The sequence below is a fragment of the Phaenicophaeus curvirostris genome, chromosome 9 (genome assembly GCF_032191515.1).
Source record: "Phaenicophaeus curvirostris isolate KB17595 chromosome 9, BPBGC_Pcur_1.0, whole genome shotgun sequence".
NCBI lineage: Eukaryota > Metazoa > Chordata > Aves > Cuculiformes > Cuculidae > Phaenicophaeus > Phaenicophaeus curvirostris.
Genome location: NC_091400.1, coordinates 9,527,934 through 9,555,780, shown reverse-complemented (window position 1 = coordinate 9,555,780; position 27,847 = coordinate 9,527,934). Strand labels below are relative to the sequence as shown.

General features: G+C 39.0%; 2 protein-coding genes across 4 annotated transcripts in view; one reads left to right on the top strand and one right to left on the bottom strand.

Annotated features, from left to right (window-relative positions):
* The window catches only part of SHTN1 (shootin 1), a 64,135-nt gene extending 57,345 nt beyond the window's left edge, over positions 1–6,790 (top strand). The window contains exon 17 of one of the 3 annotated variants that reach the window (XM_069863753.1): positions 5,109–6,790. In XM_069863753.1, coding sequence (XP_069719854.1) covers positions 5,109–5,319 — 211 coding nt within the window. In that variant the 3' untranslated portion in view covers positions 5,320–6,790. The remainder of the gene's footprint in view (positions 1–5,108) is intronic. The other 2 variants (XM_069863752.1, XM_069863754.1) reach the window with 2 other exon arrangements.
* A 185-nt stretch (positions 6,791–6,975) lies between these two features.
* Positions 6,976–27,811, bottom strand: ENO4 (enolase 4). The gene is given in 15 exon segments (XM_069864131.1): positions 6,976–7,506; positions 7,508–7,616; positions 10,045–10,162; positions 10,726–10,793; positions 11,766–11,961; positions 14,211–14,336; positions 16,154–16,321; positions 18,041–18,094; positions 18,808–18,873; positions 20,254–20,385; positions 20,593–20,762; positions 22,857–22,999; positions 23,614–23,804; positions 25,032–25,160; positions 27,686–27,811. Coding segments are annotated over 15 exon segments (1,839 nt in total). The 3' UTR covers positions 6,976–7,463.
* Between the last annotated feature and the right edge of the window lie 36 nt (positions 27,812–27,847).

Sequence of the window (27,847 nt, the reverse complement as noted above, 5' to 3'; positions counted from 1 at the left end):
GGGAAGGTGTTGTTTCAGTGCAGGAGGTTGTTAGAAAAGGATCTGAAGCCGTGAGGCAGATGGTTTGGGTTGTGTGATAATGTGCTGAGGGGGAAGACATCAATTGTGTGTCCTACAGACAAACTGAGGCCTCACCTCAGCGTTCAGGTAACTCCCTCTGCAAATCTCTTCCCAAATATTAAGCCCAGCATGAGTGCAATTCTGTGACAAATGATTATAAGAGAATAGGTGACAACTTGGTTCCCTTGGGAGCAGAGAGAGTTCCCGTGACTCCCTGGGGTGTGCAGACACAGAAGGGAAAGGTGTGTCTGGTTCTGCCCCTGGGTTTGGGGCATTTTTTTTCCCCAGTACTTTGTAAACATTGTGTTCCTGGGCAGCCGCGTTCTCTGCTAACAGAGCAAACCGCTGAGTGGGTTAGTCTTAATCTGATGATTTTGTACAATTAAAGGATTTGTCCTCCTTCTCCTGGCTGTAATCTTAGTAACCCTGAATCATCCACCAGCTCTGCGGGAAGCAGCTCAGCCTCAGCGAGGCAGAACTGCAAAGGTTTTTCCAGTGCAGCCTGAACGTGGGCAATTTTGTTTAAACAACAATTGAAGAGAACAATGGGATGTTCTGGGAGGTTGAGGTTTCCTCAGTTTTAACTGTTTTAAAAGCTACTGTCACACATTTTTCTTGGGTTTTTTGTGTTGTTGTTTGAACACACATTTTGTGTGTTCTCTCAGGTCAGGTAGGAGCTCTCGAAGATTCTTAGTTTAAATGAATTTGCCCATCTTTTTGAGCATCTTCAAAAAAAAAAGCAATTGTAATTGGGAACTGTTTCCATACTAAAGGTTGTCTGCAGTTCCGTCCTGCTCGCTCCTGTGTTGGCTACCTTGCCACTCAGCTAGATTGAGCAGAGGCATTCCTGAACTGGAGATGTCTTGCACTTTCTTTATACATATCTGGTGTTACAGATAGTCCCGGTACCGTCAGAAGAGGGAAGCAACAGGCTAATTCACTCGTATCACTGCTTGTATTCCCTGTCCTTTGCTTTGGAGTGTTTTGGAATTTTTTGTTCATTGAAGACTTTCAAGGCTTGAAATGGGTATAGTTTTTACCGTTGTTCAGCCTTTGGTCCTGTTTGTTGTGTTCTCCTGCCTTGTTATAAAACCTGAAATAGTTAATAAACCCATTTGTGGCTTTTATTCTCAGTGAAAGCTTTAAATAAAATGGACTTCCCTCTTGTGGTCTGGCACGCAACACAGACTGTGGTGACACTGCCGAGCTGGAAGCCACTCTCCTGTGCAGGCGGACACCTCGTGCTGGATAGTCCAGGTCCGAGGCAGGACAGATGAGCCACTGTTGCTTGGTGAACCCTCCTAGCGTGGTAGTTTGGAAAAAAACATCGTGGTTGGAGTACAGGTGTTGTTGCTCAAGTGATGTTGGTCCTCAGCTTCGGGGATCTTGTAGGACAGCAGGAAGGCTGGGGTCAGGGTGGGTGGTTGTCAAGCAGAGAGCGAGCTGTAACAGACACACGGGCATGGGTTTTAAGCATTGTAAAGAAGCAACTGGTGGTGAGTGACTGTCAAATAAGCTTAATGCTTCAAATTTCATCTTTTGAAGAGTGAGGAATAGCAGCAGTTCAGTTTTATTTCAGTTTTGAAAGCAATTTTGCTTTGAAGAGAGATGACAGCTATTCCAGCATCCTAGATTAGGAAGCTCGCTGAAGACAAAGTCTGCTCCTCTGATGCCATGTAAGCGTTGGCTTTTGTAGCAGAAACAACTTCATTCATACCAGCTCAAATTCCAGTCAGAATATCCACATGGAATCGCCTGTGCTTGTAATATGTACTTGCAAAACCAGGCTTTGCTGGAATAGGTTTTTGCCAATATTCTCTAAATCAGGTGTAAAAAGCATGGATTTTCCTGCAGTGTTTTCCTCTAATGGTTTTCTTTAGCCTCTTGCTTTTACACATTGTTAGGGCATTGGGTGAGACTTCATCCAAAAGTCTTGTTTCATGATATTTACATGAAATTCTGGTTTCTAATGGAAACATATTACAGTGATCTCATAGAATAGAGCACTGAGCAAGGTTAAGTAAGAGCAAGGTTTTAATAATAACCAGAGGAAACAAAGAAATTCCAAGTCTCAGTTGACAATCCAATCCTTAGTTTGCCCTTTTGTGCTCGTACTGTAAGTTATTTACAAAGGGCATGGCAGTACGAGTAAGGTGTAACCCTTTGCTTTTACACCTTCTGTAACAATATAAATGGAATATATTGCTCTTGAGACTCTTAAATCACAAGCAGTCCTTCTCAGTACTGCCTGGAACTTTGCTTATCCCATACAATTAATCTAAAATGCATTTATAATCTAAATCTGGATTTTCCAGCACAGATTTGTATGCATTTGTTCATAAAAATATATGCAGCCTTACAAACAATTATGTGTGAATCAGTACAGTAGAACAGGGTTTCAATTTCTGGCTTAAATATATCATTGGACAAATAGCAAGAATACTGATAACGACATTAACAATCTTAATGAGGGAAGAGCTTTGCACAGAGCTAAATGCAAATACCTTGGCTGGGCACATTTCTAATTGTTCAAAACCGTGGCTGCACTGATTGCTTTCCCCAGCTTTATTTGTAGTAGCAAAACCTGCTTTTTGAAAGGGAACGCCAAAATTGTGTTCGTTCTTGCACTGCAACTTCTGCTCCTGGCAAACTATTGAAAATGAGCTATGAATACCTGATAAATGGGGTTAATACTTCTTTTACAGAACCTCAGCAATAACAGCAGCACTGCCGGGCTGGGGCTGCAGCACAGCGAAAGGTTTGGAGAAGGGAGTGCTCGTACAACCAAGTCTGAATAGTAATTCTTATTTTTATGCTCGAAACGCTGATTTAATCACTGGTTTTCTCCATTAAACTACTCTATATCGACATCTTTCATTTTTCTGTTCTTTGAAGGTGGTAAATATGATTGCCGTTTTATCCATTTCTGTTATAAATGAAACAGACTTCAGAGCGTTTGGCTGTGCATCCGTTGTTGGAATGCTGCCATACACTAATGCAGACTCCCCACTGAGAGCCCAGTGAAGAATTATACTTTGATTCACCAGATTGTATTAAATAGTCCAGCTGTTGGGATTTGAAAGATAGTTACCTCCAAAGTGAAATAAAAATGAACTTGGCATTTGTGGCTTTGACCATTTTTATAGCGTTGGGCAATCAGCTTTTCAGAGGTAGCACTTTTAAAAATAACCCTCTTCTGGTTACAGTGCTTTAAAAAGTTTAATTTGCTGTAACATTCAAAATACCTCACCTTGTATTTTCTGGAATGATTGGCAACTTTTGCATAAAATAAGCATTATTTTCCTTATGAAATCACTAGCTTCTGATGATAATCAAATGAATCTGAAACTGTATCTATTTAGTGCCAATTTCTGCATTAATTAACTTATACCGAAGTTCTAATGTTGGAGACAATTAAAGCTTGATCAGGAAATTATGTTTGCTATATCCAGGGCTTCAGCAGCAAGCTAAATAAATTCTTTCTGAGATGGAAAGTGTCGTGATTGTTGTGGCTGGGGTTATTTATTTGTTTTTAACCTGTCCATTTGCTCTCTCCCCATCAGGTGGGAGCCAGCGCACTCCCCGCCCCTTGCTCTAATTGTGGAGTGGGGTGACCTCTTTTTTCTTTGTCATTTTCCCCCGGACAAAGACTGTCACAATAAAGGGCAGCTCATAGCAGATGGATCCAGTGGCTGAATTTTTTTCTCTAGCCTCCAGTTGATTCTCCTTTTTCCTTTTGAGGTTGTTACCTTAGCAGTGTGGAAGGGAGGAAGCAGGGGAAATTAAAAAGAAAAAAACAAAAGAAAGAAAAAAGGAAAAGGAAGGCGGCTGTGGGTTCAGCCGGTGTGGTTCCATTCAGGAGCTCTCCAGTCAGGCTTCCCAGGCGAGCGGAGCCACACGCCTGCTGGTGCCTGTCAAGCCTTCCTGCACCCCGGGTTCCTGCACCGGTTTAGGGTTTGTAGCTGTGTGGATGCAAACAGCCATGCTGTGGTCACATCATTGCGTAAGACCCTGCGGGCATTGGTGACTGCGCTCTCCAGAGCCTGGGCACACAGCCTCGAGCTCTGGAAAGCACGGTGGACGACATACAAGCCCATGCTTGTAAGAAGCCTGCCTGCCCATGGAGAGTGTTGAGGTGGCGTAGGACATGTCCTTACCCGTGACTTGTTCCGATCAGGCTTTCCCAGTGCTTGCCTTGTTCGCTGCTGGGGCATTCCAGCTAATCGAAGGATTTGCCCACACATTTTCAATGCTAGTACAAAGCTTTGGAATATAGACAAGTGCTTTTAGTGCTTGTAGCATGATGCCAGCTTCAATAAATAACCCTGGTGTCTCTGACCTTTCCTTCCTCTCTCGCCGCTCTGAGGGCTTTTTATCTGCAAGAGCCCTTGCGCTGCCAGCAATCAAGGCGTAACCCCCTTTCTGCAGAACAGGCTGCAGGGCCAACACCTCTGCATTTTCAGCAGATCCAGGAGGTGAATTTTCAGGAATCATTTGTGCTCGCTCCTAGTGAGACCACAAGCAGCCTGTTGATGCCAGGCAGCTGCAGAAAATTCACTTGTGCTGCCTCTGCCTCCCTGGCCTCGGACATGGGACAGTGCGAGTGGCTCTGGGTGGAGGTGTGGAGGAGCAGCGGTGCTCTCCTTCTGGGCTGCGGGGCTCTCAGCCCATGGCAACTGGTCATGTTTTCTGTGGGTGCAACTGCTCCATTGGATATGGAGGAACTTAAATCCAGCTCTGAGATGAGCAGAGAGAAATTCTTAAGACTTTAAACTGCTTCTTTCATAGTGTAAGGTTTTTCTCAGTGCTTTTCAAGTTTATTTTCCCATTAGCTATCTTCCATGGCCAGCTGAACAACTGATTCAGGAGGGGGAGCAGGACTGTTGCATTTTGTGAACAATAACAGCAGTTAAATCTATAAATCTATTTTCTAGTTTGGTAGATCTCTCCTGGCCGTATTTTATTCATAATAGAAATGCTCTACTTAGATTCCTTCTCCTAAATGTGAACTGTTATTTGTATTCATATATTTATTCTTTTTCCTTTAGATCATCTAGTCATACAGAACTTACAAGAAAAGCTTCTAGCAGTGAAAAAGAGACAGAATCCGTTGTAGTTTTAGATCCTGTTTCCACCAGTGGGGATCAGACGCCTGCAAACACGCTGAATCAGAAGAGGATGAAAGAAGAAAACAGCAAGCCACTGCATAAAGAAACTAATTCTGAGAAAATAAAAGAAACAGACAGTTCTAACTGTTAATTGTTGTTCTGAAAGGCTGGAACTTTTGGGAGTCGTTATTTGGACATGTAAATTGCTTAGGTGTGTTACTAGGGCCATGGTCTGTACTTCAAACCGTTTTCAATAACAGATGGAAATGGTCTTTTGTATGCAGTTTTGTTACATGCATTAAAGTGTTAAAGGACTATGGATTACTCAGAATCCCTTTCCCATGTTAATCTGGCAAGTATGGTTCATATTTTCTTAAATATTGTCAGTTACCTTTTCTTTAAAAATGTAATTGAAAGGGCTTTTAAAATTATTCTTTTGTTGAAAAGATACCTTGTTAAAGGTCCACTCTAAAGCTTCTCAGAAGCCCTTTGCATCCTTCTTGAATTGCACAGGTTTGGGCTGGAGCCTATGAAGGCAATTACAGCTTTAGTATCAGGGGTATTTCTAATAATTAAAAAATCAGGGTTTAGACACACTGCTTTAAAAATATTTTGGTATCTACTTAAACCAAGACCTAGTAGGTTTCCTTACCGCTGTCTCCACACACGCTCTTTTGAGGAAATGAAAAGCACAAGCACAACACTTCTGTTTTGGATTCCTGAGTGGATAGCAAGCCCAGAGACAGAAAAGCAGAGGCAGCGCAGCATGTTATTTTGGTACAGAGACTTCTGGTAACAGCAGCCAAAGTCAGAAGTCTGTGAGGTGAGGCTGGTGCTCTCATTTGGATTAAAAGCTCCTCAAAGGAAGAGAACTCCCAGCTGAAGCCTCACAGGACTAACAAATAAGCCTTTGCTTTGAACCTGGTACCCATTGGTGGTGTTAATTTCTGTATGAGGTAACGCTTTAGGTGTCTGTATTTGATGAGACAAATCCCAGTTTCCCTCAGCCCTTATTTCCAGTGAAGACAGTGAGATAAGTACAGAACTGATTTTCTTCACTGCCAACTGACATTCCATTGTAGTTTCTTTTTAAATTCAGCACAGTATGTCATTATTTTATAATGAACGAACAAATGTAATCAGGGATTTACGTAAAGATGGCTGTAGCTGAAATTGGGTGATCAAGTACTTGAATGCACTGGGATCGGTTTTATTTAATGATCTGAAAAAGTGATCGTTTTGAAGGATGAGTGTTCTGAGTTTCTTGGTTTGGCTCTGCATGCAACTGTCTGGTGCTTTTCCTAAAAATAAAACGATAGTAATGAGTGTGGTAGTTTCACATCTTTTTTGGTGTTTTTTGCATGTTTGCTAGGAAAATCTTGGACTTGATCTCAATCCTGAACTACATATAATTCCTAAGCTTGGGGAAATTTGTCTCTCATTGATCTCTTCACTTCTGGGGGGTGGTTGGTTCTGGTGGTTAATTTTTCGCTTAGGTATCTGTTACACTGAGTTTAAAATGCAACATTTCATATGTGCATTTTTTCCTGAAATTATTGCTGCTGTCTTACATGTTCAAACCTTCAAATGATACAAGACTGAGAAGTTTTTTAAGAAGTATTTCTTTTACCTAAACTGTTTGTTACCTAGGACATAAATTATTTATTTATCTTTTCACTGTTGCTTATTAAAAAGACTCCTGACAAGTTTCCCAGACCTTGTGAGATTGACTTGTTATTCCCTGCCTCCGAGTGAAGCGAGCTTCCTAGTGATGCCAATTACAGCTTTGTGCCCTACATTTGGGGGCTGCGCTGATGCGCTTGTATTGATACCAAGCTAGAACTGGAGCAACACTTCCCTTGTAGGCCAGATCTAAAAGCAGCATTGAGCGTGCGTGGGGGGGATGGAGCAGTGTAACAGTCAAGGCCTTTGTGTTTTGTAAAATGTTAGTGGTTTTTTTTTTACTGTTTGTCAATAGCTTCCTCTTTGTATGGAGAGAGATTTCAACTTGCCCCAAACAAACATTTAGTTTTGGAATTAACACAGAGGTATTTGTTTTGTCAGTTTGGAAATACGGCAAAGAATTTTGTGGTATTTTCAAACTGTAGCAACTGCTAGGTTAACTTGATTTTAGCTGAAGGCAATGGTCTCCTGGGAAAAGAGAAGCTACTGTTTGAATGCTTTTAAAAACATTTAGCTGAAGTGCTTGAAAAGAAATGGATTAAGGAGTATTTAATACATGGGTTTCGTGCTAGAATATTCTTTTCAATTTATCCAAAAGTTAATGTTGACGACCTAGGTCAGCATGATGTTCTCTGGGAGCTCAGCAGGCAGGCTGTGAGCACTGTGGAGGCAATGAGTCCTGCTTTAGGGGAGGAAGTACATCAGAAAGTTGTTTTTCTGGCTGTGGTTCTTCAGCAAAAGCGATAAATTCAATATTTGCTTCACCTGAAATAGAAGAGAAAAAAAGAAACTCATTAATCCACTTTCTTGTCATGTTGTCTAGGGTGCTCAGTTTTCTTTTAAAATGCCATGTGATGCTTACAGGAGTCCCTGAACACCTTTAAAAGCCTGGTCATTTGAAACAAAGAAGTGATAGCACTACATGTTGGTTACAGGATCAGGGCATGGGGCACAGCAGCCTGTGCTATTAACCGCACTCCCTTCCTCACTAATCACCTCGCCTTGCTGCCCTGTTTTTGACCACCCTGCACTGGTGCTCTTGCAGTTCTCATCTGTTGACCTGCCTCTCCTCTACCCATGCCCCTAACAGCCTCATGTAAGCCCATAAGAAGGATATGGAATGGTTGGAACAGGTGCAGAGGAGGCTACAAAGATTATCTGAGGGCTGGAGCACCTCCCATAAAAGGACAGGCTGAGGGAGTTGGGGTTGTTCAGCCTGGAAAAGAGAAGGCTCCGAGGAGATCTTATAGCAACCTTTCAATACCTGAAGGGGCTACAAGAAAACTGAGGAGGGACTGCTCACAAAGGCTTGAAGTGATAGGTCTAGGGGCAATGGGTATAAACTGGAGAGGGGCAGATTTAGACTAGGCATTAGGAAGAACTTCTTCACTACAAGAGTGGTGAGACACTGGAAGAGGTTGCCCAGGGAAGCTGTGGCTAACCTCATCCCTGGAGGTGTTCAAGGCCAGGTTGGATGGGCCTTGGGCAGCCTGGCCTAGTGGGAGGTGTCCCTGCCTATGGCCGGGGGATTGGAACTGGATGACCTTTAAGGTCCCTTCCAACCCAAACTATTTTACAATTCTACGTTGTTCCTCCAATTAACGCTTCACCTCTCTTCTCACTGATGCTTTTCCCAACTCTGACACACCTTCCTCCCTAATCTCACCACCCAGTTCCCTTCTTCCACATGCACGATGCCCACCCTGAATACCGAATGCGCCTGTATAGTACTGCTTAGTAAAGAAATGGCCAGTCTGATTGAGCTTGCACACAGTTCACACGCGTTTTCCAGGTGACTCTGGTGGCTGAAACACAGCATCAGCATTGGGGCTGGCTACTCAAAGGGAGTTTAGGGTGCTCCAGCCCAGCAGTGTGCCCCACTCAGCTGATCCTGGGGGCACTCCTGATGGGTCACTGTCACCTCCCATCCCCAAGACACGCATCCTCTACTCAGCTCTCCAGTGTATTCCATAGCTGGCAGCTGGGCAAAATGAGGAGTTTGGTATGCAGCTCAGACGTGCTATCTCAATATTTTCCTGCTGTTGATTGAGTTATTGGATATTATTTCTGCCAAATGATTAACAGCTTCGGGAATTGTTGCTATTTCATTTTATGAGATAGAGGTTTAAATATTTGTCAAACTAGTGCTCTTTGTTCAGACTGTACCATCTGAATAGGGAACATTAATATTGCTTAGGCAGTTAAAGTTCAGAGCTCTTTATAATTATCTATCCTGCTTTTGAAAAATGTATTCTGTGAAACTGCTGTCTGAGCAAAAAAATGTATCTGTTTCTATTTTTTGCAATGATTATGTATGAGTAAGGGGGAGATTTCGAAAACTCTGAATATTTTCAATAATTTTCTTTTTTAAACTAAAAGCTCTGCTCTATAGCACATGTCAAGTGCTGCTACCCTATATATGGAAGACTGAAAATTATTAGAAACAAGAGGGTGAATTAATTCTTCATTTTTATTTGTCTTAGGTATAATAAATTCTTGCACACCCCTTCCTTCCTTTCTTCCTCTCCTTGTCTCTTTGCCTCCCCTTCAGACTGTATGCCTTTATTCTGCCTTGATTGATACCTGAGCAAGTGAGAAGTGGCTCTAATGAACTGTTAAGTATTTAACGGAGCAGAGTACAGTATAAAAAGAAGATGCAGACAAGTGGCTGAGACTGAATGTGCATCTTCAGCTTCATGAGGTTTTGGAGTTTTATTTAGTGCTTACCTATGAAATTGCTGCTTTCCAAACACATTTTGCTGGAAACATAACACACACAAGGGGGATCTGAAATGAAGTTTTGTTAGCAATATCTGTTTAGTGGCTTGAGGGTGGTGGGATATTTAGCCTAAAATTCCATTTTGGCAGCTTTTCGGTGTGATACATGCATGGGTTTTGTTTTGTTCCTTTTGCACTGTCAGTTTCAAGGCTCCAGCCAATTAAATCTGGAAAAAAAGCTTAATGTAGGCTACTCCTCAAGAAGGGGTCTATTTTAACATTCAGTAAACAGATAATCCATTAGGACAACAATATACATTGTGGCAAGTGCTATCCTAGGTTTTTTTTTGTCAGCCCTTATTTATAGCCTTTTGATTTCGCTTCCCTCCTGTGGTGCAGTTTCAATCATTCTCCCTCCAATCTTTGTTCTCGTATTCATTGCAAGCTGAAAACAAAGTAAGAAAGAAGCTCATACGTAGTGTTCTATTCTTGGCCAGTTCTTCCTCTATAGCAAGAAGGCGGTTGTATTTGGTCACCCTTTCTCCGCGGGAAAGACCTCCCAACTTGATAAACCTGGTACCCAGTCCAACGGCCTTAAACGAGAAAGTGTGTATTTTAAAACTACACGGTTCAGGAAGTGAAGTCACTCTTAATAATTAAACATAGTATCCTACTTCTAATTTAACAATCTTTTCTTTATACAGATAAAACCCCACCCCTCCTTTAAAGAGAAATAAAATCTCTTAGTGAAAGAGTTGTTAGATGCAAACAATAATTTTCACTGGTGTATGAAGTGAAATTTTATTTGCAAATGTAGCTTTAATACAAAAAAGCTAAATATATCAGTGAGAAGAACTTTTCCCTAAAATATTCTTACTACTCAGAAATGTGTTCAGCAACATACCTTTTTATAAACTAATGCAACCAAATAGATATTTTGAATATACTCCCTGCTTTGGCAAATTCCCTCTGTGTTCTCTTTAAACTCAAAGATTAATGCTCTGTGGGGAAAAAAAAAGTGCAACCCTCTAGAAAAAGCCCATTTTGTAAAACGCCGTTTCTTTCTCCAGCAGAAACAGGCTTTCTCCTTAAAAAATAGTTCATGTTAAAAGCAGTGCTGTGGCAATTCTGCAATTGAACAGCTTTCAATGCTTACCAGATCTACAAGGCTATCATCAGAAGATTCTCCATCTGGGCTTCCTAATATGGTAATATGTCTTTGACCTATACATAACGGGAGTGTAAAACCTTCGTTAGTGCGTATTTTACATATTTGACACAGGAACTGTTCAGACTTGTCATTCTTTTTTCCCTTCGGACTATCTAAGCTTAAATACAAACAAGAGCAAACCCAATGAAACCCATCTCAGAAAAATGTAAACTACGTTAATTTGCTACATTAACATGACGTTTTATTTTCAGCATAGTAAAGGGAATATCTAACACCCTATCCTGATTTCTGTCTTTTGCCGATCTGGTAATGTATCCCACAGGCTAGGAAGCTGTTCTGTTTATTTTAAATGTGCTTCTTACTATAGTAATGATTTTTTCTTAACTATAAGAGAGTTTACCATCATGACTGAATGAAATCGTTAGCTGCTATTTACTTGCTTTTATATAGTGATTCTAGGCTTTTTGAAGCAATAAGGAAGGACCTTAGATAGATATATTTATCCATCTATCCTTTGGGTATAAAAATGAGTAAAGAAAAATTGATACAAAGAGAAATCTTGCACATGAAACTGTACAAGTTCTTAGTACTGTTACCACAAAACCTCAACAAGATGTAGTCAATAATGTATATAAATAACAATTTTAAACATTTTGGACTTGTTTGGATTTCTTAACTATTAAAACTAGCATTAGTCGAAATTCAGGTTACTCAACTACATCTTCTTTTATTGTGTTTAATTCTGATATCTAACTGCATGGCACTGAGCAGCGGTGTCAAATGGCACACACATTCAAAGCATCCACAGTATATTAATTTAGTGTAGTTGAACCCTTGAATGCTGTTTTAAGCTTCTGAACAGATTTGTGATTTAAAAGATGAATTTTAGTTTCTTCTGACAAGAGCTTTCTAAATTAGAAATGGCAATAATTAAATAAAAATATGTAATAGTTATAGGTGTAGCAACACTATTTATTGACTTGCAGGGTTTGAAAGTCAGCCTTTCCCCCTCCTTTTCTACTCACCATCTAGAAGTCCAGTAAGTTCTATGAGGTCTGATACCTTGGTTTGGTTAATATATTTTAGGACAACACCACTGCACATTGGTAAGTTTATGTTTTGGTCAATTTTAAGTTTGGAAATATATGTGGCAGCTTCTTCAGCAATCAGGTAACATTTGGAACCAAGAGCACAACATATTTTATTCCATTGTTGTCTGTCCTGCATAAACAATCAAGTAAATAACTTGTTTAAAATACTAAACTGAATGAAAACCCTAATTGATGAGGTAGAAGTTAAAAATAAATAAACGTGGATTTTATCCTAAAGATCCCCTCCATACAAACATGTTATATTTTATACTGTATTTTAAATCTGCCTACCTAAGAAAAACATACCACTGGAATTTTACTTGGATTTTAAGATTTTGCTACAAAGCATACATTCTACTATGGAGTTAATCAAAGCCAGCTGCATGCAAGTATAGGTTCAAATACTTCAAATTAAATTAACTGTAGGAGTTTGCTACTTTGATTTCCTTACTGAAATTTATTTAAATTTAATGGAATATAAAATAATTTTCCATTGTTTTATTCAGAGAAGTCATTCTTGTGTCAATATTTTAAGGGTCAAAATATTTGTTTGAACATAAAATAATGAAACAGGAGGCAGCCATAGACTCAATGACACACATCAAGACAGGATGGTCAGAGCTGTATTATTCACCCATATGGAACAGCAGAAAATAATGCACTCTTTCCAGCAAAGCTCTGTTTTTTAGGAGGGGTGTTTCTTAATTAGAGTGCAGTGCTGAGATTTAAGGATAAAGAAAGGACAAGGATATATTTTAATGATTTGAAAGAAGAAATTTATAAATTAGTTTGCTTTCTTGTGTCCAAAAAATGCAGAGTTCCTACATTAAAAACATTGCATTTCTAGTTCAGTAATAGTTATTGCTTCGTGGATCAGACAATTTTGTATCCATATAGCTGCAATCTGTATAAGGGTCCATTTCTATAACAATTTCAATGATGGTGGAAATGAAGTTTTTGACACCTGAAGATATGTTTAAACTTAAGCACTAATGTGGTCTGCCGTCTAGCAATGAATTGTTGAATTGGTACCAGAGCTAATCCTCAAGAATTATCTGTGGCAAAGATGTGGCATGGGTAAACTGTTCATCTCTGAAGGGGGAGGAGGAGGAGATGCATTTCCCATAACGGTATTCTATTTCAAACTGTATCTCAAGATCTGTTCTAATTCCCCTGCAGATTTTCATATTGCAAATATGTTTCTTCACAAGGATTCTCAAGGATTCTCAAGGAAGTTTGCAGCCCTAGCAGGAGTGGGGAATAATCTGGTGTTTCAGAACATAGGCAATTCTGAGAGTCAGAGTGAAACAGTGCAGGGAGGCATGGCTGACTAAAGTGAAATAACAGGAAACAGACACTCAAAAAAGGAACTTTTAAAGTTCCAGTTAAAAACAAAATCAGATGGATTTTGTAGTTTGTCTTTTAGAATTATTGCTTCAGGCACTGGGCCGATTCATACAGACAACATCATTTTGCTTTCCCCTTTCCATCACAGTCTTTATGGTTTGTTCAAGAAAACAAACCCCGTATCTTTATTTTAAAGAAGATAAAGTGTGCAATCTGACAGCAAGAACAAATTTATAATAAGCTGTGCAACTGCAGAATCTATGTATACAGTTGTAGGTTCTGCTGCAATCCAGTTTTTAGCTTTTTTTGTAATATATGGAAACATAATTTTATGTATAAATACTAATATTTTAGCTTATGCAATCTGTTTCTTCCATCTACCTCTAACTTGATACCATGCTTAATAGTGTTTTACTTTATTGTTGTTATCTATCCCTCACACTAAATTAACTCCTCTAACTTTGATCACAGTGGTAAATACATGGTGTCTTCCTACCACTTTAAATCTACCAAGCAATGCTGCCAGTGACAGGTTTGCTCTGGCTTTAGCTATAAATCTTAACCATAAAGCATAACAGCAATGATGGTTTTTAGTAATTAATTAGTTACTAATAATTAATTAGTAAGTAATTAGTAATTAATTTGAGAAATATACAACTATGTTATAATATAATATAATATAATATAATATAATATAATATAATATAATATAATATAATATAATATAATATAATATAATATAATATAATTTGAGTTTAATGGTTTGTTTATATAATTTTAATTATTTGTTTTTATAAGAAGGAAATATGATAAAAATGACTGTAGTTTAGCAAGCAGGATCAGAAAAAGAACATTTTATTATAATTCTTTAAATTATTTGTTCTGACCATATCCTGTTCATTCCAGGATTATTTTCTTTCAGGAATTATGTCAAACATATAGAGAAAATTAAGAGTTGTTGTCAATTACAGATAATCAAATGAAATTTAACAGTACTATCAGTTTTTCAAGGAATGCACTGTGGCACCTTACCTCTTTTCTTAAGGGATCTATTAATGCAATAATAAAAGGAAATTTATTAATCAGTTCCACATACACGTCAACCATTTCATCAGGACTTTTGAACATTCCAGTGAGAATTTCATATTTTCCTTTAACCTAGAAAATAAAGTAGAAAGCAAAAAAGATAAGGAAGGTAATACTTTAAAACCCAGAGTACTGATGTAAGCACACAGGCCTGTGACACGAGATCTCTGTTAAGGCACCAGATTGTGCATTCGTCAATGAGCACACATTCAGTTGCCTACTCTGTGTTTCTGTACTCAGCACATTGTTATAGGAAACTTTGCCTCAGGTTCTCTTGAGTTCATGCCAAAATCTCTGAAAGATGCCACTCCCAAAACAAGGGAGAGCTATTGCAGCATTTTCTAGGCCACACTGCCAGTTTTATACTACTTTATCATAAAATTAGCAATATTTGACATTTTTATTAAATTGTGCATGAAAAATCTCACTTTTCACTTCCAAAAATTAATTTTTTCAACTCATTTCATCAAGAAAACATTGTAATGGGAAAGGAGTGCATTCTCAGTGCTCAAAAACAAGATACTGCTTCTCCTCATGCCCTTCCCCTTTCAAAAAGAAGACCAGTTTAAAACTATTCTCATCATTATGGGAAGCACAAAGTGCAGCGTACCAGGGTTATTAAGGGCACACTGTCAAACTGTGCCAGAATACCCACTGCTTTAGTGACTTTAGCAATTCAGTAACAGAAAGTTACAGAATCACAGTTCATTCACTGGTTAAGATTTTGCTTACTCTGGTGTAGCATACAGATGTCATAAATTGCTTTCACAAATGAACTGCTTTCACTGCTTTCACTGTCATGAACTGCTTTCACAAAAGAAATTAATAATGGAAGGTTTGTCACTATAGTACACTCAAATAGACAAAACCTCATGGGATATTAAATGGAATAGGAAGTTTCTTTTCCTGCTTAGAAAGAAACTTGATTGGTCTTGGAACAAGGGGGAAGAACTTTAAGATTTCAGCTAAAGATAAATAATCTTTATCAAATAAAAATATTGTGAAATAAGAATTAAGAAATTAATGTTGATACACAACGATATGAATGTGAGTGAGTACACAAATATACCGGAGTAAAAATACAGAGAAAGGTCAAGGCAGTATGAAGAAAACAACAGATGTGTATAAAATAAAGAAATAATCATCTAGTAGTGTGAAGGAATTACAGAAGTGCACTTGTGTAAATAATTTCTTGCTCTTCATCCTTGAAAGCAAGGTGGATGCAAGATAATTATTTCATTTATACCTTGTGGTGAAATGATAAAATTAAAATTAATAACTCCCAGGATTTGCTGTTTAATACTTTAATTCAGAATCATCCAAGATGTAATGTGAAACAAAGATGGATTTGTTAAACAGAGCATGTAGTAGGTGTTTGCCCATTAAAACAGTTTGCTGTATCTGGCACAGACTGATCTGAAAAATCGTACTAAAGAAATAAACAGAGAAAAGGAATGAACTTGGCTTATGCCATTTGAATTGTTAAAGTTAAATCATGACAGTAATGGAGATTCCTGGAGGGAGGACCCAAGCTGTTATGGGGGTCTGCCTTGGTCCCATGAGCCTAATTCCAGGCAAGGTGCTGGCACAGCAGGGGAGGGAGGACACAGACATTCTTCCTGCTCCCATTGCAACAAGCTGCCAAAAGATGTTTGCATGTCTCTTCTCCTGGCACTCACAACCTAATAACATATCTGCTACCCTTGCAGGACTGATTCAGCAATCATTTATAAATACAGAGACAATTCTTTCAGTTTGCTTGACTGCTACCTTAAAAAATGGAGTTAGAAGCTTCAAGGTGAGTTTGCAGTGTAATAATAAATGATGTTAACAAATATTTACATTCCGATAAAAAACCCCCAACAAAATAGATACTGAAAATAACTTACATAATCCATTAATTCATGAGCAGCACAATTGATTGCTAAGTACACATCTGTTCCTAGATTCAGACCTATATTGCTGCAAGCTGTTTGTACGAGGTGTAGCGGTTGTTCTAGATTATCCCATTCCATTATTAGGCAACCTAAGAGTGATATTCTTTTTAAGGCTTGCGGCTGAAAGTAAAACAAAAATAATCACTTTATTTACACATCTATAAATATATAATACTTACTTTTTTTTCACTGTCATTTCATTTTGCTTTCAAGTTATCAAAATATAAATCTGTTCTCAGAAACTGCATTGGCAACTTTAAGGACAATTCTCTATGAATGAGGGGTAATCAAGTGCTAATGAGTAGAAAGCTAATAGTACTTGGAAATATGTCTAGTCATGTAGTTCACACTCTTGTATGGCTATATTGGTTTACAAAAGGATTTTAAAGGCTCCCTTGAAACCACAGAGTTTTAATGGGTGCTATGTGAAAGTTCCTGGTACCGTGGAGCATCCCCTTGCCACAAAAACAGAGTCTCCACTTTTAAACAGCTTTTGCTTACTTATTCTCAACTACAACTTTGCTAATTGCCTATATGGAATGTTCAAGAAGCACTAGAATCTTCCAAGACTTCTGGAAGGAACAAATTTCACAGAGTGGCAATGCCTCTAGCACAGCTGTATGGAGCATCCCTGGACACAATCCACAAGCAGACTTGTATTGAGCAAATATTCCACGTGACCTGTTGTCACGTTTTTTGTAGGTTTTTCAGATACTGATTTTTAACTTTAAAGTCTGTGAATTTTGGATTATAAAGAGTAACACTAAATTGCCCAGAAAGCAGCAGGATATAATCCTGGGTTAGACTGGAGAAATCAGCTGGGAGGCATTGGTTTTGACAAGAGTTAGAGAACTAACTACAGCAGCTAGACAGGGTCCCAGCTACAGAGGATGCATGAACATTCCTTCAGCATAAAAAATTAGGAAGAAAAGGCACGGCAAATGATTATGAGATTATTTTGTAGATTATCTGACTTGTTGGAGAGCTAAGCTGCAGCTACAGCCAGCATGAAACACTGCATATCTTAAGGAATTATTTTAACTTGCAACTGCAGTACATGTTGTAATAAGAACATGGAAATTACCCACCAGAAAAAGACTGGCCAGTTGATTAACGATGATGAATTTTGTGTTTAAGCAACACAAAACTAGGAAAATTTCTATTTATCCTCACTTCTGTGTACTTCAAAGCAGCAAAAATTCTCACCTGATAACATTTAAATCCTCTCAGAATGGAGAGTGAAACTGGGATGGCATTTCCATCCCATGACTGGAAAACTCATTTATAAACTACAGGTTTTGAAGTGATAAACAAAAGATCATTTGAGTCATCTAAAATAATGCCCTGCACCCTATTGTGAGTGCTGCCCTTTAGCTACTGATTTGTATCTGCCATTATCTATAACCTCAAACAGGAACTGGGAACTTAATGCAGCACGATGAAGAGGGGAGTTATGCTCCCAGAGCTAGAAAACAGTTCAATCTGCAGGTCTTACAGGTAATAGTTCTATGGCCTACATGATCAAAGGGTACACTTTCTGCTAGCGCTACAGGCCTGAAAAATGCTCATTTGGATAATTTACCAGGATTTCTATATGAGAAAAATTGCCAGATTCCAGAAGAACTCCCCCTTTCTGTTATTGTTCCACAGGAAGGGAAGTTATAGTCAGAAAAATCCAAATTATTATGTAAAATATGAGCATTTGGAGTATTTAAGAGACATTCCTTGGCCTTTCCAAAATGGTAATGTAGATTAATGTTTCATTTCTTAAGAATTTTTTGGTTCCCTGCTTTTGCTAATACCTTGCTGAAGGCTTAAAATGAAAATTTCTTTTCTCACCGGCACTTTCTTCTCTGCTTTGCCTTTCTTATTGTCTGCTAGTTGAGCACCGGGCTGTCGGGAGTGAAGGAAGAAAGAAATCAATTCACAGAGAAGTCCAAAAATGACAGAGAGACATAATAACAATAACAACAACAACAATAATGATGATGGTAGTTGACCAAATTTTGGTCTAAAGAGACTGTAAATATTTAAAGTAGAAAATAGCTTCTGTTTTGTCTTGAATACTATTAGCAACTGCCCAGTTTTATTTTGTGGTGGTAATTCTTTTCCAAATACTTATTTCTATGTGGGCACCACCTCAACCATCAAAAGATTCCCAACTAGCCTATCAGAAATACAGGGCACGTCAGGAATGAGAATCTTGATGCTATACTTGGACAAATGAAAGAACCTTACTTTGCAAAAACCATAGGTACATACTGAGACTGATACACCAATACAGTAATAGTACCTTGAATAACCTATGTTGCGTCTGTGTGAGCCTTAGAAAGATCAGAACCATATATTGTATATTCCATTCTTCAGGTAAATAGAAGTTCTTACTACAGTTGGAACAGTTTTATTCTATCTTCATTAATTTAATATCACCTAATGGCCAATGTTTTAATCATCTGTCAGATAAACACATCTTTTATTTTATGCCCTAAGACTAAACCTGTTAACAGGCTAAACTTCAACTGTTCCATGTTTAAGCTTAAGAACACAACAGCAGTGGAAAGACCAAATTAAGTCCATCACAGCATTATTACACAGTTTTATTGTACCGCTTTGCCTGGAGGCTTCAACAGTCTCATCACTTCTTTTTGAATATCCAGAACTCTCTCTATGCCCTGAAATTAAGCAAGAACAACCTTCAAAAGAAAGTGCTTTATTTCATTTCAGTAGCTTAAGTCAGAAGATAGAGAACATTTATACGAAATGTAGATCTCAAGAACTATTATAGACTTCCTTAACACAATCTCCCCCACCCACAAAATGCAGTCAAGTGTCCACTGATAAAGGGTTAGTAGCAGTGGAATGAACAGGAATATTTGATTATGCTGCTGAATGGGATGGCAAGCAAAGTGGTCGCTTCTTCCCCAAAAGGAATCCTTCCCAAATCTAACAAGAAAGCAAAGTCCGTGGCTGTGTAGTATCTGAGTAGTGGGAAGACGATAATTACTGGTCATAACTGTGACTCTATCTAAGACTTCCTAACTGGAAAATCGAACAAAATTGAATGTATTTACCTTTAGAACACTTCAGGAAGTGGGGACAAAACTGCTGTGTTCATTTTAAGCACTGGGGAATGGAGGAACACTCCACTTAAATGAATCCATTGCTTTTAAAGCAAGATGCTTTTTCCTTTTCAGCTGAGTTAGTAGAAGTTTAATGTTAACTTTTTAAATCACATATCAGATTTTCTTAAACTGTGCCAATAAAGGAATACTGAAGGGGGCAGAAGTCAGTCACAGCTAACAATACATCAACACAGGATGAAAGGCTACGTTCATCACACTGCAGCAAACAGCTTGCTCCCATAAGCACTAGGAGGCATTTTGTTTTTGGAAGGCACAGAATTAGCAACCTTACTAAAAGCTTTTGGTGACAATTCTAAAAAGTTAAAGGGGAAAAAAAAGAGAATCAAGCTCAGCTATTTGTTCAAGTTACCAGCATACAAAGCAGAAATCACAGCCCTAGTGTAGGCATCTTGTGCAGAAACATTAACACAACACATGGCTAAACAAAAAAAGAGAACCTTCTCCTTCCCCCTTGAAAAGACGTTCTGCTTTATATTTCCATCTGTCTTCACAGTTTAATTTTTAGAGCAATTTATTTTAAAGAGTTTATGCTTTCCTATGATTTTTTTACGAGTGTTGTTGTTTTGTATTCTCCATCAATCAAACCACATTCTAACCAAAACTGAAGTATCTTATTGTTCTGTAACACAATTCCCCTACATCATCTTCTACACACTGTTTCCTCTATACTAACACACACATTTTTAACTTGATCTTCATGTGCCTTCTTTCAAATTTTCATTTATTTACCTTTCTTAATGTTTCTAGAATTTCACGCTAACATTTGTTAAAACTTTGGCGTTGCAAGTAAAGAAAAAAATAAAAATACAGTTTGTAAGGACTCTGTTGAAAAGATCTGTATACTTATATGCATATATAGTTTATATGAAGTCTACAGAATACATTAACAACAATGAAAATGAACAGTACCTGTTTCAGTGATAACTGAACTGGCGGTATAAGCATAACTTCTTTCACTAATTTCAATTTTGCAGGTGAACTTTTTTCACAGTTCAACAGAGTAACCATTGGGAGTGGTAGAGTAATTTCCTTAAGGGAATCCTGTATTTGGGAGTACCATTTGAAAACGAAAATGTTAAAAATGAGAATAATTTCTTATATATATTAATTATGACAGAGGATTCAAAGACTGCTAAAGGCAATGGCCTTAAAAGTGTATTCTACGATGGATTACTGGCTTCAGAATGCTGGAATAATTGTGATACCTGGGATAAAATCAACAAAATTACAGAAGTCACAGGTAGGTACCTGATTGCATTTCAGCAGCGCAATATGTGAGTACAATGGGGTATGGCTAATGGCAGCACCAGCCTTAGCTACAGCAAGTGATGTTCCTCCAATAGCTAAGCTGCCACATAGCACTGGTTCAGGGGGTTCTGCAGGTGGTATTGTGCTCTCTGCAGCTGCCACCTTCTTCCCTACAAGACAGAAAGCAGTAGCCAAATATTTCCTTGGTTTAAAATATGTTCTTATGTACCTCAGTTACATAAGTAGGCATAACACTGTCATTTCAGTAAGTACTCTATGCCTTACAAAAAAATTGTTTCTGGTTTTAAAACTTAATCTTGTCATATGTTCTTTATGAAATTACCTTAAAAGTAAGCAAGGGATCTATCCTCCATCTGGTGTCAAATGTGTTTCAAATCCATTTCTCTTAGAGATCTTTCAGCCATTAAAATCTGTATTTTCATTTATCTATGTTTATATCTACCAATGTCATATCATTTTTCAAGTTCCTTTCATAAGCACGATTTCATATTCTTTATTGATCTCTTTATATGCTCAGCTTTTGCATAAACAACTTGCAAGATTAATTATAAGCTGATTGGGAGTACACATACTTGATTTCTTTTAATAATGAGTGTGAAAGAATTGTAGGCCTATTACAGTTGGACTTTCCAATGAGAAAACAGGTCTTTTAAATATTCCGCATACATAGCCTTGTTAAATTTTCAAAGGAACTTATTATCCTTTCAGATACAGTAGAATATCTTTTGTCAAAATGCTTGAAACCCAGCAGTTCTCACTATGACATTTATCGCCTACAGTGCTTACATGAACACCTACAGTAAGCACTTACATGAAAACAAACTAAGCTCTCTGACTTCAAAACCCACATGCCTGGGGGACTCCTTTGTAAATCTGACCAGCTACTCTGGTTCCTAATAGGAGTGCCTTACAAATTTTCATTTCAGTAAAATGTAAATACTACAGGATACAATGGATATGCTTAATAGGACCTTAATTGGATATTCAGATTAAATTATACATAATTTGTAGACTATACACAGATTCTATACCTCTTATATTGAGGATGAAGAGCTACACACGCAGACACTAGTAATCCACTGCTGAGCAACTCTGATAAACTGCAGTGTTTTGCAGAGATTCCTACTTTGTCACCTGCATAAATTACAACACAGATGCTATCTCTGAAAGTCCCTGGTACTGGAAGTCACCATGTGTTACTGGACTCCCATAACAACAAGTAGCTACAAGCATTGGCTCCTAGTAGTCTGGTATTGATTCTAACAATAATATTGCAGTCAATATCACAAGCAAATAGAAAGAAAACACAATTAGTGAAAACAAGTAGTGTATGTATCAGTAGAAGCTTGACTGCAAGTATAACATACGACATGATAAGATCTGGGTGGACCAGACAACTGCAGATGTTACATTTCAGGCCAAAGGTGAATTTACTGTTCACACATCTAACATTAATTGGGAGGTTTTACTGATTGTATGTAACAGTCGAAACTAAACTGATAAGGAAATAAAAATTTGCCAATTTTTTTTTTCCAAAATGATAAGAAATGCTTTTTCCTGAGGGTAAAGTATATGTGGAGATAACATACAGTGCTTTTTTACTGGACATGTATACTTATCCTGTTTGTCTACTCTCATGCCATTTTCAAATCTAGTAGCATTTTTTGTTTACTCCTTTTTACTCTATACTGCCCACCTTCCCTATTCCCTTCCTTCTTTCTCTTTTACTTTTCACCTTATTTCCATCTTTTCTCAGCGTTAGCAAGAAACCTCCCTCCCTCTTTCCATCCTTTTCAACTTATTTCCATCTTTTCTCAGCGTTAGCAAGAAACCTCCCTCCCTCTTTCCATCCTTTTCAACTTCTATCTTAATTCTATTTCCATTTTCCTGTTCACTTCTGTGATTCCCCTTCCTTTCCTTATAATTTTTATTTTTACTCTTCATTTGCATCCTCCTCCATTCTTATTCCTCACTCTGAAAAGTAATAACCTCCTGTCTAAGTCAACTGTAAAACAAAGGCAGAAACAATGCATGTGAATGACGAGAAGACTCTGTATTTCCCCCTCATTTCTGCAGTAGAAAGTACTGTGATCAGATAGAAGATATAGGACAGAGTAGCCAAACCCTCTGAACATGAGATGTTGCTCTTTAGTGTCCACAGAATACTTTAGAAAGTGCTTTAGCACCTTTATAAATATAAATATCTGCATTGCAGAAAATATTAAAATCAAAATAACTAAAACCTGGGTTTGCAGCTTTTTTTTTCCCAGGTAGTGCTGTTGCTGATGGAGAGCATGAAGTAAAGGCAAGAGTGGCTTCTCCTTCTCCAACTTCTTCTGGCTTCTGGATTTCTTTTTTTTCTTGCATTTTTTTTGTAAAGTATTCCCTGAGAAAAAAGCATACGGATTAGCAGCCCAAAATATTGTTACGCATGTGACAAGCAGACACAGGATGCAGGCTAAAGAACATGCTAAGAGATGGATTAAGGGCATCTATTTGACCTTCTGCTATGGACTCACCATGGGAAGCTGGAGAAGTCAATAAATGATATTATTTTTTGGTAGTTGTCTGCAGCATTGGGTAAAGAAAAAGAACCATAAACATGTAATATCAATTTTAACGCATGCTTTTCAAATTACTCTGGTTTGAAAATGAGCTGTGTGCAGACAATCCTAGCATGAAGGACACATTTGCTTTGCATGGGCAGTAACAGATCGTGACATAACTTCATGACGTACAACAGCTTGGCCTAGGTTGCTAATCCAATAGGTCAGCTGTACTCTTGGTTTTGTATCCCAGGTATGAAACCTTGTAAAAAACAGCACAATTTTCATATCATAGTTATGAAAAAAGCAGGAAATAATATAGTATAATGTATCCGAGATAGACATCACAACCTTAAAACATAAAAAAATTATACTAGAAAACACTGAATACCTACAATGTAAGTTAAACGTGCATATTTAAAATGCAATAATTAGCATAATGTGCAAAACCTACCCAAGCATCTCATCAACTTTACACTGGTCAGTAGGCTCCAAGTCTCTTAACATTGAGTTCAGTGATTCATTCACCCATTCCACAGCAGTGTTAACAGAGCCAGTTCTTTCTTTCTCAGCAGCTTCAGCTGTGTCAGGTAAAGCATTTTCAGGCATTTGAGAATGAGAAGACATTATAGTGGAACAAACTTTCTGCAAAACAATGTAAAAAGGCTTAAAACACTATTTAATTTCTAATTTGGAAGTGTCGTTTGAAAGACTAACAAGTATACCTCCTTACCAACTCTACAAGTACTTATCTCCAAACCTACTGTTTGTTCCACTTACATAACCTTCCTCATCCAACACCTTCTTCCTAGTCTATTATACTTCAGTAATCGCAGATGTTATTCAGATTTCTTGACCTAAATTAGGGCTGCTTGGGCAAAAACTCACTAACAGATCTGTTTTACACATGTATTCTGTTATCATGATAGCATGGAGTTCTTTTAAAGACTATACAGTCATTATGACATCTTTTATTGTAGCTGCTGGTAACCTGTTGTACCAGGATTCATCAACATCCATTCCAAATGCCATCCCGCACGATCAGTTACATTTTGTCTTACTGAGGTGATTTGAACATGATTTTCTGCACTGCTGAAGGGTAAATGACTCTTAAAATTTAATTCACTTAATGAAGATGTCGTTTAGAAATATCACAGAGCTGCCTGCGAGGATAATATTAACTTTACATACAGCGAGTATCTATGAAAATCTATTTAATTGAAGAATGAAGTGAAGCATGGTTTAACTGAGGGAAAGCATAAATAATTACTCCACAACAGCTAGGGTTGCAAAGACAGTCTCCTGAATATTTCAGGTTGGGGGAGAGATGGTAACACACTGTCAGTTTTGCATTGCAGGTGCTACTTGGATGGTTGACTTTGCTATCACCCACATCAGCCCAATAGCTCAGTGTAAAAAGTGCCTTCGCCTACACCATGTCTTTCAACTGTGCTATATTTTCCTGAAACATTATCATAAAAATAGAAGGATTTGAAAATATAATAAAAAAATAAAATGTAAAAGGAAAATGAACTTACAGGGCTAGATGCATGGTGTAAGGCAAAACTTCACAATGCATTAAGACAAATGAAAAATTAATACACAAAGATGCACTGTCACATCCCACTCAAAAAATAAACTAAGTATTGTCTAATCAATGGGAAATAAAGTTTTTATACTTGCTGCTGCTGCCTAACTTTTCATGACAGCATTTTTTTTTTAAGTTACAACACTATGTACCCAACTATTGAGTCACAGGGATCAATATCCCTTCATTAAGGATGGAAAATAAAATGTTCCTTAGGATGTGAGTAGAGTAGTACCTTTATATTGTCTTATTAAAGAAACAAAACATCAATAAGCAGCCCATACCTTCTCATAGTTTTTAACTGTACAGTATATTTCCACTTCTAATGCTGGCTGACCAACTCCATCAAGAACTTTTCTTCCAACTAATTTGCATATTACCGGAGGTTTTGAAAATTTAGAAAAGTAGTTAGCCTTAGATTAAAGAGAAAGAACTTCATTAAGAGTCAATTTCCATGCAAAGAGGGGTTTATTCCATTAAATTTAAAACTAATTCGCCATTGAGCAAATCCATTTATACATACTAGTATTCAAGACTTGTGTTATACTGCGCATCTAGTTCTATATTATCTGCTTAAGAATGGGATTCCAGGGAACAGATCCAGCTCATACCCAAGCACAGAAGTCCACCACCACAGCCAGGTTAGTTGAACATGTGTTTTATTTGGCAAAGTTAGTGACGAATACCAAGATGCCCATAACCTTCCTAAAAAATAGGCATTTGTGGAAGAGAAACTTATCAGCAAGCTCCTCAGTAACAATGATAACCCCTCCTTTTGTAGACACCTTTCTTACACAAGATACTCAGTGTAATTTAACACAATGACCAAATTCTCCTAATTAGAAGCGGTTTTTTGGTTGGACAAAACTTGAGCTAACAAGGCTGGCACAATTCTAAGGAGTTGCAGGTATGCTGCACCTAGAAGCAGGGCAAGACGACTGATGTAGCCAGGGGTCACTCCTCCATGGGAAAGCTGGGATTTCAGGTCAGCAAGCTTTGAGGCCTGTGAGAAAGGTAAAACCTAGCGTTCTGGTAGGCAGAGTTCTCTTATTTCTTCCAATAGTGTTTAATGAGCCAGGTGAACTGACATGATCAACTACATTTGTGCCTCCACCCACATTCAACAAACACTGATGTTGCTTTACACAAAGGATTAAGTTTGACAAGCAGATCAAGGGAGGCGATTCTCCCCCTCTACTCCTCTCTCATGAGATCCCACCTGGAGTCCTGTGCTGGGGAGGGACATTTTAAAAGGGCATGGAGTGATATGACAAGGGAGAATGATTTTAAATCGGAAGGGGAAAGATTTAGTCTAGACATTAGGAAGAAATTCCTCACAATGAGGCTGGTGAAACACTGGCACAGGTTGCCCAGAGAATCTGTAGATGCCTCCTCTAGGGAGGTGTTCAAGGCCAGGGGCTTTGATCAACCTGGTCCAGTGGGAGGTCTCCCTGCCCACAGCAGGGTGCTGGAACTGGATGGACTTTAAGGTCCCTTCCAACCCAAACCTATATGATTCTATGAAGTTGGTACCTAAGGTTTATCACAAATGTTCTTACTAGTTTCATTCTTTAGCTGCATATTGGAAACAGTCAACAAACCATGACTTACCAAATGGGAAAAAGCAGCAAACACTTACAGCTACATAAAAGAGGAATACATCCAACACAAAATAAACTAAGAATGGGTGTTACCAGTTCTAGTCCCTTCCGCTGCTGAGAGCAAAGGATTTGGAGATAGGAAATGGTATAACATGCAATGAAAAGTTTCACTTCCACAACAAAGAATATTGGGAATTATTTTTTTCAGGAGATGCTCACTATTGCAGTGTTGGCATTCCCAATATCCCCAGAAACAGACATTTCACAAGGACTACTGTCTACAGTATTTTGCTGGCTGGGGACAGGTAAAATTGGTCTGATTCTGGACACTTCCATTAAGACCCATTTGCTTTTCAGACAGTTCCAGCGTGAATAGCACCCAGTCTCTTGCTGCCACTCGCCCAAGACATTGCCATGCTGAGCAGCAGTTTTATTACGGGTCTCCATTTGTGCCTTCACAAGACAACACTTTTGGTCTGTGTCGAGACAAGTGACCAGCATAGAACAATGCCCTGCCACTGAGGAAATAAACTCAGGCCAGAATCACAAGGGAAGGAAGAGCAGCTCTTCTTTTGGACAACCAATCATAGGGCCTGAGAGAATGGCAGGAAGATGTGCCGGGGGTGGGGGGGTAGTTTGGATATCACGACAAAGTTCTTCCTGAGAGGGTGGTGGAGCAGTGGCACAGATCTCAGGGAAGCAGTCATGGCACCAAGCCTGATAATATTCAAGTAGCATTTGGCCAACACCCTCAGACACATGGTGTGAATGTTGGGGTTGTCCTGTGCAGAGACAGGAGTTGGACTCGATGATCCTTGTGGGTTCCTTCCAACTCAGGACATTTTGCGATTCTGTGATTCTGTCAAAGCACCACAAACACAAACCCATGACTGACCTCACCCGACTTAGCAGGAAATTATTTCTTAATTTCAGCCACTGAGATGCTGAACTCCTCCCATCACCCTGTTGGTTTATCAAGCCCTTGGGCTGGGTGGGCAGCACGCTCTGCCCTGAGGGCAAGCGGGGAGCCCGGTGGTGAAGAAGAGGTTGCGGGAAGGGCTGGGGCTGCGGCACCAAGGGCCGCCTGGGGAACCGCCTGCCCCTCCAGCTGCTCCTCACCCTTGAAGGCGCCAGGAGTGTCCCAGTTCGCCCAGAGTGGACCTTGTTTGGTCAGACTGGCCTCTGCTTGCCCTGGAGGGGCCCAGGTCCCCCCAGGGAGGGGTCCTGCTCGCCCAGGGGGAGCCCTGTTTGGCCAAAGTGACCCCTACTCGCCCTTGGGGGGGGGTGGGGGCCTGCTCGCCCTGGGGGCCTCGCTCCGCCTCCCCTCCCAGCGCTACCAGCTCCCCGTAGAGATCGGTGGGGCAAAGCGGGAAGAGGGCGTTGAGGGCCTCCTCCATGCGCTGCGGCACCCGGTGCCGCCGGTAAAAGTCGACCGCCTCCCTTCCCCGCCGCAGCCCCGCCATGGACGGCCAGACGCCGGCGTCGCCGAGCAACAACAG